The sequence below is a fragment of the Mirounga angustirostris genome, unplaced genomic scaffold (assembly GCF_029215605.1).
Source record: "Mirounga angustirostris isolate CCGP_5_RB_7025 unplaced genomic scaffold, mMirAng1.0.hap1 SCAF_4, whole genome shotgun sequence".
NCBI classification, from domain to species: domain Eukaryota; kingdom Metazoa; phylum Chordata; class Mammalia; order Carnivora; family Phocidae; genus Mirounga; species Mirounga angustirostris.
This window is the reverse complement of record NW_026991712.1, coordinates 109,832,286-109,845,159: the sequence shown is the minus strand read 5'-3', so window position 1 is coordinate 109,845,159 and position 12,874 is coordinate 109,832,286. Positions and strand designations below refer to the sequence as shown.

Genomic DNA, 12,874 nt, shown 5'->3' with positions numbered 1-12,874 from the left:
CATACAAATTTTAGGATTATTTGTTCCATTTCTTTGAAAAAAGTGGATGGTATTTTGATAGGGATTGCATTGAATGTGTAGATTGCTCTAGGTAGCATTGACATTTTCACAGTATTTGTTCTTCCAATCCATGAGCATGGAACGTTTTTCCATTTTTTTGTGTCTTCCTCAATTTCTTTCATGAGTATTTTAGAGTTTTCTGAGTACAGAGTCTTTGCCTCTTTGGTTAGATTTATTCCTAGGTATCTTATGGTTTTGGGTGCAGTTGTAAATGGGATCGACTCCTTAATTTCTCTCTCTTCTGTCTTGTTGTTGGTGTATAGGAATGCCACTGACTTCTGTGCATTGATTTTATATCTTGCCACTTTACTGAATTCCTATATGAGTTCTAGCAGTTTTGGGGTGGAGTCTTTTGGGTTTTCCACATACAGTATCATATCATTTGCAAAGAGTGAGAGTTTGACTTCTTCCTTGCCGATTCGGATGCCTTTTATTTGTTTTTGTTGTCTGATTGCTGTGGCTAGGACTTCTAGGACTACATTGAATAGCAGCGGTGATAGTGGACATCCCTGCCGTGTTCCTGACCTTAGGGGGAGAGCTCTCAGTTTTTCCCCATCGAGAATGATAATCGCTGTGGGTTTTTCATAGATGGCTTTTATGATATTGAGGTATGTACCCTCTATCCGTATACCCGTGAAGAGTTTTGATCAAGAAAGGATGCTGTACTTTGTCAAATGCTTTTTCTGCATCTCTTGAGAGGATCATATGGTTCTTGTTCTTTCTTTTATTAATGTATTGTATCACATTGATTGATTTGCGGATGTTGAACCAACCTTGCAGCCCAGGGATAAATCCCACTTGGTTGTGGTGAATAATCCTTTTAATGTACTGTTGGATCCTATTGGCTAGTATTTTGGTGAGAATTTTTGCATTCATGTTCATCAAGGATATTGGTCTGTAATTGTCCTTTTTGATGGGGTCTTTGTCTGGTTTGGGGATCAAGGTAATGGTGGCCTCATAAAACAAGTTTGGAAGTTTTCCTTCCATTTGTGTTTTTTTTGGAACAGTTTCAGAATAGGTATTACTTCTTCTTGAAATGTTTGGTAGAATTCCCCTGGGAAGTCATCTGGCCCTGGGTTCTTGTTTGTTGGGAGATTTTTGATGACTGCTTCAATTTCCTTAGTGGTTATAGGTCTGTTCGGGTTTTCTATTCTTCCTGGTTCAGTTTTGGTAGTTGGTACATCTCTAGGAATGCATCCATTTCTTCCAGATTATCTAGTTTGCTGCATATAGTTGCTCATAATATGTTCTTATAATTGTATTTCTTTGGTGTGTTGGTTGTGATCTCTCCTCTTTCATTCATGATTTTATTTATTTGGGTCATTTCTCTTTTCTTTTTGATAAGTCTGGCCAGGGGTTTATCAGTCTTACTAATTCTTTCAAAGAACCAGCTCCTGGTTTTGTTGATCTGTTCTACTGTTCTGGTTTCTATTTCATTGATTTCTGCTCTGATCTTTATTATTTCTCTTCTCTTGCTGGGTCTAGGCTTTATTTGCTGTTCTTTCTCCAGCTCCTTTAGGTGTAGGGTTAGGTTGTGTATTTGAGACCTTTCTTGTTTCTTGAGAAAGGCTTGTATTGCTCTATACTTTCCTCTTAGGACGGCCTTTGCTGCATCCCAAAGATTTTGAACAGTTGTGTTTTCCTTTTCATTTGTTGCCATGAATTTTTTAAATTCTTCTTTAATTTCCTGGTTGACCCATTCATTCTTTAGTAGGATGCTCTTTAGCCTCCATGTATTTGAGTTCTTTCCGACTTTCCTCTTGTGATTGAGTTCTAGTTTCAAAGCATTGTGGTCCAAAGATATGCAGGGAATGATCCCAGTCTTCTGGTACCAGTTGAGACCTGATTTGTGACCTAGGATGTGATCTCTTCTGGAGACTGTTCCATGGGCACTAGAGAAGAATGTGTATTCTCTTGCTGTGGGATGGAATGTTCTGAATATATCTGTGAAGTGTCTTTGGTCCAGTGTGTCTTTTAAAGTCTTTATTTCCTTGTTGATCTTTTGCTTAGACGATCTGTCCATTTCAGTGAGGGGGGTGTTAAAGTCCCCCAGTATTATTGTATTGTTGTCGATGTGTTTCTTTGCTTTTGGTATTAATTGGCTTATATAATTGGCTGCTCCCATGTTAGGGGCATAGATATTTACAATTGTTAGATCTTCTTGTTGGATAGACCCTTTAGGTAGGATATAGTGTTCTTCCTCATCTCTTATTACAGTCTTTAGTTTAAAATCTAATTTGTCTCATATAAGGATTGCCACCCCAGCTTTCTTTTGGTGTCCATTAGCGTGCTAAATGGTTTTCCACCCCCTCACTTTCAATCTGGAAGTGTCTTTGGGTCTAAAATGAGTCTCTTGCAGACAGCATATCGATGGGTCTTGTTTTTTTATCCAATCTGATGGCGTGTGTCTTTTGATTGGGGCATTTAGCCTATTTACCTTCAGGGTAACTGTTGAAAGATAGGAATTTAGTGCCATTGTATTTCCTATATGGTGACTGTTACTGTGTATTGTCTGTGTTCCTTTCTGGTCTATGTTACTTTTGGGCTCTCTCTTTGCTTAGAGGACCCCTTTCAATATTTCTTGTAGGGCTGGTTTGATGTTTGCAAATTCCTTTAGTTTTTGTTTGTCCTGGAAGCTTTTTCTCTCTCCTTCAATTTTCAATGACAGCCTAGCTGGATATAGTATTCTTGGCTGCATATTTTTCTCATTTAGTGCTCTGAATATATCCTGCCAGTCCTTTCTGGCCTGCCAGGTCTCTGTGGATAGGTCTGTTGCCAATCTAATGTGTCTGCCATTGTAGGTTACAGACCTACAAATCTCTCAAATTCTGTCCTTGTGATCCAGTAGGTATTTATCTCTCTTTTTCTCAGCTTCTTTATTTTCCATCATTTGGTCTTCTGTATCACTAATTCTCCCTTCTGCCTCATTTATCCTAGCAGATAGAGCCTTCATTTTTGATTGCACCTCATTAATAGCCTTTTTGATTTAGACTTGGTTAGATTTTAGTTCTTTTATTTCTCCAGAAAGGGTTTCTCTAATATCTTTTGTGCTTTTTTCAAGCCCAGCTAGTATCTTTAAAATCATCATTCTGAACTCTAGTTGACATGTTACTAATGTCCATATTGATTAGGTCCCTGGCAGTCGTTTACTGCCTCTTGTTCCTTCTTTTGAGGTGATTTTTTCCATCTTGTCATTTTGTCCAGAGGAGAATGGATGAATGAGAGAACAAATGCTAACAGGGTAACAACGTCCTCAGAAAATATGCACTATAAACAAATCAGAAGAGACCTGAAACCGGGGGAAAAGAAAGGAAAAAGAAACAAACAAACAAAAACAGAATATGATCGAATATGATCAAGCTGGTGCATAGATCAGTGCCACACACTAGATTTTGGGCGTATTTTGGTCTGTTAGAAGAAAGTGCCTCCCAAAATTTTAAAGAAAAGAAAAACTTGGGGCCCCTGGTGGCTCAGTCGGTTAAGCAGCTGCCTCTCGCTCAGGTCATGATTCCAGGGTCCTGGGATCGAGCCCCACATCAGGCTCCCTGCTAGGTGGGAAGCCTGCTTCTCCCTCTCCCACTCCCCCTGCTTGTGTTCCCTCTCTCGCTGTGCCTCTCTCTGTCAAATAAATAAATAAAATCTTTAAAAAAAAAAAAAGAAAAACTTAAGGCTTAATATGATGGATGGAATGTGACTGTAAAGATGAAAAGTATAAAAGATTTTATAGAAGTAATTGGTAAGATAATTTGGTTGAAAAAAGAAGAGGTTTTTTAAAAAAAATAATGTGATCAGGCAGGAGACTAGAACAAAGCCATACACTAGAGATTTAGGGTATATTTTGGTCTGTTAGAAGAAAATGTATCCCAAAATTTTAAAGAGAGGACAACATATATATATATACCAAAAATAAGGTTAAGTACTATGAAGGGATAAAATATGACTCTCAAAATGAAAAATAAAAAAGATTTTTTACAGAAGCGATTGTTAAGATGTTGGTTGAAAAAGGGAAAAAGAAAAATTAAAAAAAATATAAAAGAAAAAGAAAGTTAAAAAAAATTTAACTTTGAAAGACTAAAGAATCATAGGAAAAGAGCCATGAATTCTGTGTACAGTATTCCCCTAGTGGTGGAGTTCTGCCGTTCTCATTGATCGGTAAACTTGCTTTTGGCTGGCTGTTCTTGCTGACTTTCTGGGGGAGGGGCCTGTTGCCGTGGTTCCCACATGTCTTTGCTGGAGGCAGAATTGCCCTGTCCTGCGGGGTCCAGTCTAAGTAATCTTCTCGGGTTTGCTCTCAGGAGCAAAGCTCTCCCTGCAAGCTTTCCGTACAGCTTTGGAGGATGAGAGTGAAATGGCGGCCTCCCAGTCTCAACCCCAGAGGAGCCGAGAACTCAGGGCCCCACTCCTCAGTGAGCCCCCAGAGAAAAGCAATCAATCACTCCCGTCTCCCCGGTCTCCAGCCGTACTCCGTGCTCACCTGGCCCGTGACCAAGCGTTTCTGTCTCTGGCACACGACCCGTTTGGAGTCTCCAAACCCAGCAGATCCTTGCGGTGCGCTCCTGCGCCGCTCTTCCCGGGGGAGGAAGGGAAGTCTCTCCCCGGATCTGCCGCTTGTTGGGTCCCTGCTGGAAGAGCAGTGGCCTGACTGCTGCTGCGGGCAGGGTTTATGGCAACCCCAAGCTGAGGGCCCACTCCTCGGCTCTGTCTCTGCAGCTGGCTTCCTCGCTCTGATACCTGGGAGCTCTGCCGCACTCAGGCACCCCCAGTCTTTCTGTGACCCTGAGGGTCCTGAGACCACACTGTCCCAGCGAGGGTTCCACTCCCCTCTTAGCCACTGGAGCGACGTCCCTAAGCAGAGCCGAGTTCTCAAAGTTCCGATTTTGTGCTCTGCTGCTCTATCACTTGCCAGTAGCGGCTGACGGAGGCCCCCTCCCCTGCTGTCTATCTTCTCGTATATCGCCCCGGATTCACTTCTCCACACGTCCTACCTTCCAGAAAGTGGTCTTTTTTTCTGTTCAGAGTTGCTGCTATTCTTATCTTCGATCTCCTGTTGAGTTTGTAGGTGTTCAGAATGGTTTGATCCCTCTCTAGTTGAGTTCCTATGACCAGACGAAATTTAGGTCTCCTACTCTTCCGCCATCTTGCTCCTCTAGTCCTAGTTTTTCTTTTTAAGGGAACATCAGTACTACACTGACATTGTAATTACTGAATATAGTTTAAGGTTTCTTTGCAATTATTTTTGTCCGTATAATTACAGAATTCTGAAGTTTATTGAGAGAATTCTGTGTGTAGTTTTACTGTCAAGTTGATAGTTAGGTTTAATGGTTTCATTTTGGTTTTGATTTTTAGGACCGCCCCCCCCCCCAATTTTTGGCTTATTTCCCCAAGTAAAAAGTAAAACAAACTACATTTATAATGATTCTTAAATTCCTGTCCACTCTAATTTGCTTTTTCTATCCCATCATTTTCATTAATTTTTGGATCTAATATAAACAAATATGAATTGCTTCCTACATTCTCCCTCCCATCACCCTAGAGAGAAAGTGGCAGCCTATGCAGATTATAACAGCTATAACTTCTGGAAATCACTCCGTGGCTCGGAAATTTCTTTTCTTTTCTTTTCTTTTCTTTTTTTTTTTTGGTACTGCTGTATGGAAAGTATATGAGTGTCTCTGTTCCTGATAGCCTGCCCAATAGAATATATTGTTCAGTAATTGGGGTTTTGCTAGTCTGATAGATGGCACATAAATGTATTCATTTGAATTGGTTTTCACTGTGAGCAAGATGAAATAGCTTTTCAGTTTAATCTTTTGCCTATTTTTTTAATGGGGTAACTTTCTAATTTTTCACAATAGTCTGTATTTGAAGTTTATATGCTCGTTTTGATCCAAGTTTCATCAAATTAAACTAATACAATTGAATTTTTTTGTTTTTCTTTTTCCTCATCAAAATGTCTTACTGTGAGCAAATACGGTTTGTACAATTTCTTCTTTATGGAATTTCTTGAGTTACTTGTTAAATAGATTATGATTTGCTTTTGTGACTTTCATTGTATTTAAGTACAGGGATGAATTGCACATAACTGAAACATACCAGCTTGAGAATTTAAAAAACCGTGGTACACCAATATACTAGAATGCTATGAAAATGTTGATAAAGTGAAGTTCATTAGTAGTGATGAGTTTTTTAAGAATCTCTAAGCTGTCTTATTAAATTAAAGGAAGACGGTGTGAAGCAGCATTTATGGTGTGATTCTCTTTTGTATGAATATTAGAAACAAATACAAATTTTTGGAAAGGATTTGGAATAAATTTAATGATAAATTTTGAACTGGGGAGAACTTCACATTTTTATCTTTTTGGACTTTAATTTTCTAAATATTTGGAATTAATTAGTGTTGAATGTTATCAGTGCTGTTGCATATGCTTATGTGTTCTTTTTAATCTCCCTTCCACCCTGCCATGAGTAGTGACTGCCAGGAATTATTTTATCCTTTTTATATATGATTTTGTCATGTATATATCAGAAATGTATTATTTTGTGTTTTCTTGAGTCTTATGAAAATGGTATGCCCATTTTATGTTTTCTGTGCCTCGTGTTTTACTTTAACAGTGTTTTTAATTATCAGCCATGCTTTTGTAGTTATGTAATACTCATTGCAGTGCAGTATTAGTCTGTCCCTGATATATCTCATTTCTTGTTGGAATTCACCAGGGTCATTTACCATTTTTGACTTAACTCGTGCTCTGAACATTTTTGTATTACTTGGTGCACGTGTGCAAATGTTTTTGAGAGTATATATCTAAGAAGAAGTATTGGTACGATGGAGAGTATGTTGAACTTTACAAGGTAGTACTAGATTATTTTTCAAAGTATTGCTCCAATTTATGTTAACGGTAGTATAGAAGAGTTCTTGTAGTTTCACGTTCTGATCAGCACCTGGTCAAGTATTAAGTTCCTTAATTTTGCCATTATTAATGAGGTGTTACATCTTTATTTTCCCTCAACATGTTTATGGCCATTAGTGTTTCTACTTTTGTGAAATTTTATGAAATACCTATTTGTATCTTTGCCTAATAAAAATTTGAATTTTGTAGGTTTTTTTAATGTATTATTGTTACTGATTTTCTGTTGGTTATATGTGTTAATATTCTCTCCTAGTTGGTAGCTTTTCTTGGCACTTCATGCTGTGTTTTGATGAACAAAAGCTGCTAATTTTAATGGATAGAGTTTCAATACGGCCACAAGTTCCCTGTGCCATCATGATTAAAATTATTTATATGTTCCTCTTCACCCATTTAAATATTTCCCTTGTTTTTATGGGAATCTTAGCTGTTGCTTGTTGGGAATCTTTAAAGCAATCTCTAATAATGGTTTTTAAGTTTTTATCTGTTGTTGGAATAGTTTCTTTCATAGAGATTTTGTGGCCACTCTGTGGGAGAATTTATCAGTATTTTTCATGGTTCATTTTCTTGTGTTTTAATTTAAAAAATCCTTACATATTCAGATCATGAAGGTATTTTTATACATTACAAAAATTTTTAGTTACGCCTTTTACAATGGTTTCTAATCATCAGAAAATTATTTTTTGTTTGTATATTGTATTAGGGATCCAGTTTCATTTTTCCCCCTTTACAGAGATAGCCAGTTAAAATTACAATGCCATTTCTTCATATTTTAGGTAAATATATGTTAGGGTGAAGGCTAGGTTACTGTATTAAATGCAGAACATAGTGGTATAAATAACAAATTTATTTCTCATAAGCTAAAGTCCGGCTGGTTTAAGAAAATGGTATCAGTCTGCTTGGTTATTCACTGGACCAACTTTCTTTCATCTTGTTCCTTCATTATTTTCTAAGCTTTTGTTCTTTGTCTGCAGGGTCTGATAATATAGAATTGTGCTGTCTTATTTGTTTTTTCCTTTAGTTCTTCTCACCCTGAGGTTTTCTATCTGTTGTTTTGTTTAAAACTCAATTTTTGTTTTTTATTGATCCTTTTCAGAGTATCATTGCCATCCGTATTCTGTATTTTTATTGGTTATATGAGTTAGTGCTTCCACAGCTTCTAGTAGGTAGCTAGCACCCAGTGCATGTCTCCTTGGCAGCACCACCTCTGTGTTTAAAGAAATACTCACCCGAGTACCTTCTTTTCTGAGAATCTAGCTTTTCTCAGGAACTTGATGTTTGTTGGCATCCTTGTCCCCATGACTTTGGGTCATGGTTCCTTCTTCTCCAGAAAAGAAAGTCTTTGGGCAGTTCTCAGTCCTGAAACCTAACAGAGCCCAGGGACTCTTGTCAAGGTCAGTCTTCAATTCTTGCTTGCCTTCCTGGTAGCTTAAGCAGCTTTTCTACCTGGGTACTTGGATTAAACTATTATGAACAGGATATTCAATAACCAAGATTAAAAAAAAAAAAGAAAAGTTTCAAGTACTGGAATGAAAATAAAATGTCATTCAGTCTTTCTACTCATATATGTAATTTTTCTACTCATACTATTTTTTACACTTATTTTTTTCTTTTATGTATAGATTGTATCTTTGCATATTAGCATTTTCCTGATTGTTTTTGTGGGATATTCACTTCTCCTGAAATGGTCATTTTTGTTACACAGGAGAAAAAGTTTCTGTGGTCAGATTTAAAAAGGGACATTAATGCCTATCTTAACACTTCATTTCCTTTCTTAATTGAATCTAAGATCACTTGACATTCCATCTTAGATGAATTTTAAGAATATATATTTTTAGTAGAGATTGTTAATCCGAGTTTAAGTTCTAATTCAGTTTGTTTCAGTAGCCATGACTGTGGAACAGCTATCAATTACTGTTTTTATTGAGTCATTTGATTTTTATATCTCTTCCAACTTAAGCATCTGTGCCAAGATATATAAAATAAAATTGTCCCATCAGTTAATGTGGAAACATTAATATTTTCAGTACTGTAGAATCACTTATTTTGGTCATAGAACTGGTAAGCTTTATATTCATTGGAAAGACCAACATAATTTTTTTTAAAATGTTTATAAACATTTTCAATAATTTTGGTAAAAATATCTAGAATTTCAAATAACTTGATATTCTGCTGACTCAGTTATGAAGGCTGCTAAACCTACTCTTCTAGCAGTATGTGTGAAATCATTCGAGGGAGAAAAAAGCCCACAAATAAAGCATTTTTTAAAAATTGACAAGACTTTGCCATTCTTGAACATACATTGTAGGAAGGAGTGTCCTGCACGCATCACATCAGAATTACAGGCTTTCTTTTATACTTCGGTAGATCTAAGATTCCTCACTCCTCATCTCCAGAATTACTTATGAATCCACTGGGGTGGAAGGATTTTGACTCACACAAATGTTTAAAAAGTAAACTGATAAGACGTATTTAAAAGAAGTCAGGTATACTTTTGAAAAGTATGGGAGTCTTTCTTGAGAACTAGGGCAATGGTTAATAATAAGCATTCATTCACTTATTTAGTCAACAATTATATGTGGACCCTGTGCTTGGTTGACCCTTGGGAATATTATAGTGAACACTGCTGATGTGGGTCAGACATGCTGTTTGGTAATCACTGTTCATGTATTATGACATTTAATCCCAAGGATTTTGATGTAAATGTTCTCTCCATATTACGAATGAAGAAGTTAAAGCTTAGAATAGTTAAGTAATTTACTAGTTACATAGCTGGTAGGTGGTAGCTAAACTACAGAGTCCCTTTTCTTAATGCCGTATCACATACTTGCCATAAAAACAATGAAAATTAGGATAAGCTATCACATCAACAGACTAAAAAAAAAAAAAAATCACATGATAATAGCAATAGATGCAGAAAAAGCATTTGACAGAATCCAACATCCACTTATGATGAAAACTAGTAATAGTTTCTGGTTTTAGGAGAACTTCTTCAACTTGATGAAAAACATCTACAGGGGCGCCTGGGTGGCTCAGTCGTTAAGGGTCTGCCTTTGGCTTAGGTCGTGATCCCAGGGTCCTGGGATCGAGCCCTGAGTCAGGGCTCCCTGCTCAGCGGAGAGCCTGCTTCTCCCTCTGCTTGCTCTGCCTGCTACTCCCTATGCTTGTGTGCACACACACTCTCCCTCTCTCTCTCTCTGAAAAATAAAATCTTAAAAAAAAAAATCTACAAAGAAACTACAGCTAACATCATACTTAATGGTCAGAACCTCAATACTTTCTAAGATTAGATGCAAGGCAAGGACATTTTCTCTCATCAGTTCCTTTCAACATTCTATTGGAAGTTTTTGCTAATGTGCTAGGGCAAGCAAAGGAAATAAAAAGGTATACAGAACAAGAAGGAAAACATAAAATTGTTGTTTGCAGATGACATGATAGCCTGTGTAGAAAATCTGAAAGAAAGGACAAAAAATCTGGAACTAATAAGCAATTATTACACTGTTGCAGGATATACGGTTAATATACAAAAGTCAGTTGCTTTTCTGTATATCAGTGATGAACAAATGCAGTTTGAAATGAAAAACACAATACTCTTGACAGCACCCCAGAAAATGAATAGCTAGGTATAAATCTAACACAAAATATAAGAAGATCTATATGAGGAAAACTACAAAGCTCTGATGAATGAAACAAAAAAAAACCCAAAACAAATGGAGAGATACTCCATGTTTGTGGATAAGAGGACTCTATATTGTCAAGATGTCAGTTCTTTACAACTTGACCTGTAGATTTAATGCAGTCCCAATCAAAATTAGAGCAATTTATTTTGTCGATACCAGCAAGTGGATTCTAAAGTTTCTGGGGAGGGGCAGAAGATCCAGAATAGCCAACACAATACTGAAGAAAAACAAAATTAGAGGACTGACACTACCCAACTTCAGCACTTACTGTGAAGCTACAGTAATCAAGACAGTGTGGTTTTGGTGAAAGAACAGATAAATAGGTCAGTGGAACAGAATAGAGAGCCCAGTGTAGAGCCCCCGTAAATATAGTTGGCTTATCTTTGACAAAGGCACAAATGCAATACCATGGAGCAAATACAGTCTCATTAAGTGCTGGTGGAACGATTGGACATCCACTTGCAAAAGAATGAATCAAGACACAGTTAACACTCTTAAGAAAAATTAATTCCATGGATTTAAGGTTCCTCCTTATCTTTCCATGGTTTGATAGCCCGTTTTGTTTTACTTCTGAAAAATATCCCATTGTCTGGACATTCCACAGTTTAGTTATTCCATCTACTGAAAGACTTTTGGTTGCTCCCAAGTTTTGACAGCTATGAATAAGGCTGCTGTAAATATCTGTGTGCAGGATTTTGTGTGTACATTACATTTTCAACTCCCTTGGGTAAATACCAAGGTGCACAGTTGTTGGATTATGTGGTAAGAGTGTATTTGTTTTATAAAACTTCCAAACTATTTTCCAAAGTAACTCTCCCTCACCAGGGATGGGTTGGGGGAAGGATGAATAAAGCAGAGCATAGAGAATTTTTTAGGGCAGTGAAAATACTGTATACAACATTATAACGATATAAATATGTCTTTATACATTTGTTCACACCCATTGAATGTACAACATCAAGAGTGAACCCTCAGTTAAACTGGATTTTCACTGATTATGATGTGTCACTGCAGGTTGATCCTTGGTAATAACTGTACCATTTTGCTCGGAGGTTTTGATAATGAGGGCCTTAATTTATGTATGGGGGCAGGGAGTATATAGAAATCTCTGTTGACGCCTTCTCATTTTTATTGTAAACCTAAAACCGCTCTAAAAAATAAAAGCAAAAAGAAAACGTTTTTATTGTCGATAGTGAACCAATACTTCGGCGAAAGGAAAGAAGGAAAAACTGTTGGCTTTGTGGAAAAGGGAGAGAGATTGACAAGAAAATGGAGTTAGTTTTCTCTTTTAGGGGTTAAAATTTTAAACGATTCCCAGTAGTGCAACAGCTGACATTTGTTTTTCAGTGAATATTTGGAAAATATAGATAAGTGACAGATTCATATTTTTAAAGATGTCTTATGCTAATGTGTTTGTTTTTTACAGAGAGGATCTGACGAACTACTCTCAGGCAGTGTTCTCAGTAGTCCGAACTCTAATATGAGCAGCATGGTGGTTACAGGTAAGTGTCTCTCTCTTAACAGTGTTGCTTAATTATTTGCCATTTTATGGGGCAGAATGTTAAAATGAAAATTTAGTCTTTTATCAGAATAGCCTTTTATAATTTATGTTAAATGTTTTAAATGTTTCTGTTGAAACGCTACAGAGGAAATTTTACTAGAGTATATATGTGTAAAAAAAAAAAAAAGTATGTGAAGTGTGTAAAAAATGTATTAAAAAAGTGAAAAACCTAAACTTGATGATTTCTGTGGGCAAGTACCTAAGTCTGATTGCCTTTTTTTAATCACAAAAATATAACCCTTTTTCTTTCATGTTCTGAGTCCCCTCATTCTTGCCCCTTTTTTACTTTTGTTTTTAGTTTTTATGTTTGCGTTTCTTAGAATATTTTTTACATAGTCCCCCTGCTTCTCTGAGGGATATGTTCCAAGACTTGCAGTGGATGCTTGAAACTGCAGGTGGTACAAAACCCTAAATATACTATGCTTTTTCCTATATACCTTTGATAAAGCTTAGTTTATAAATTGGTCATATTAAGAGATTAACAACAACTAAAAATGGAACAATGTAACAGTACAGTATAATAAAAAGGTGTACTCACCCTTTGTCTTCCTATGATGATGTGAGATGATAAAATGGCTGTGTGATGAGATGAAGCTAGGTGAATGAAGTAGGCATTGTGATACAGTATTAAGCTATAGTATCTCAGAAGGAGGATCATCTGCTTCTGGGCT

General features: G+C 36.8%; 1 protein-coding gene across 6 annotated transcripts in view; it reads left to right on the top strand.

The window, feature by feature from the left end:
* Nucleotides 1–12,874, top strand: part of PTBP2 (polypyrimidine tract binding protein 2) — a 94,340-nt gene that overhangs the window by 20,386 nt on the left and 61,080 nt on the right. For all 6 annotated transcript variants that reach the window (XM_045897138.3, XM_045897137.3, XM_045897136.3 and 3 more), the window contains one exon: nucleotides 12,069–12,144. In XM_045897138.3, coding sequence (XP_045753094.2) covers nucleotides 12,069–12,144 — 76 coding nt within the window. The remainder of the gene's footprint in view (nucleotides 1–12,068; nucleotides 12,145–12,874) is intronic.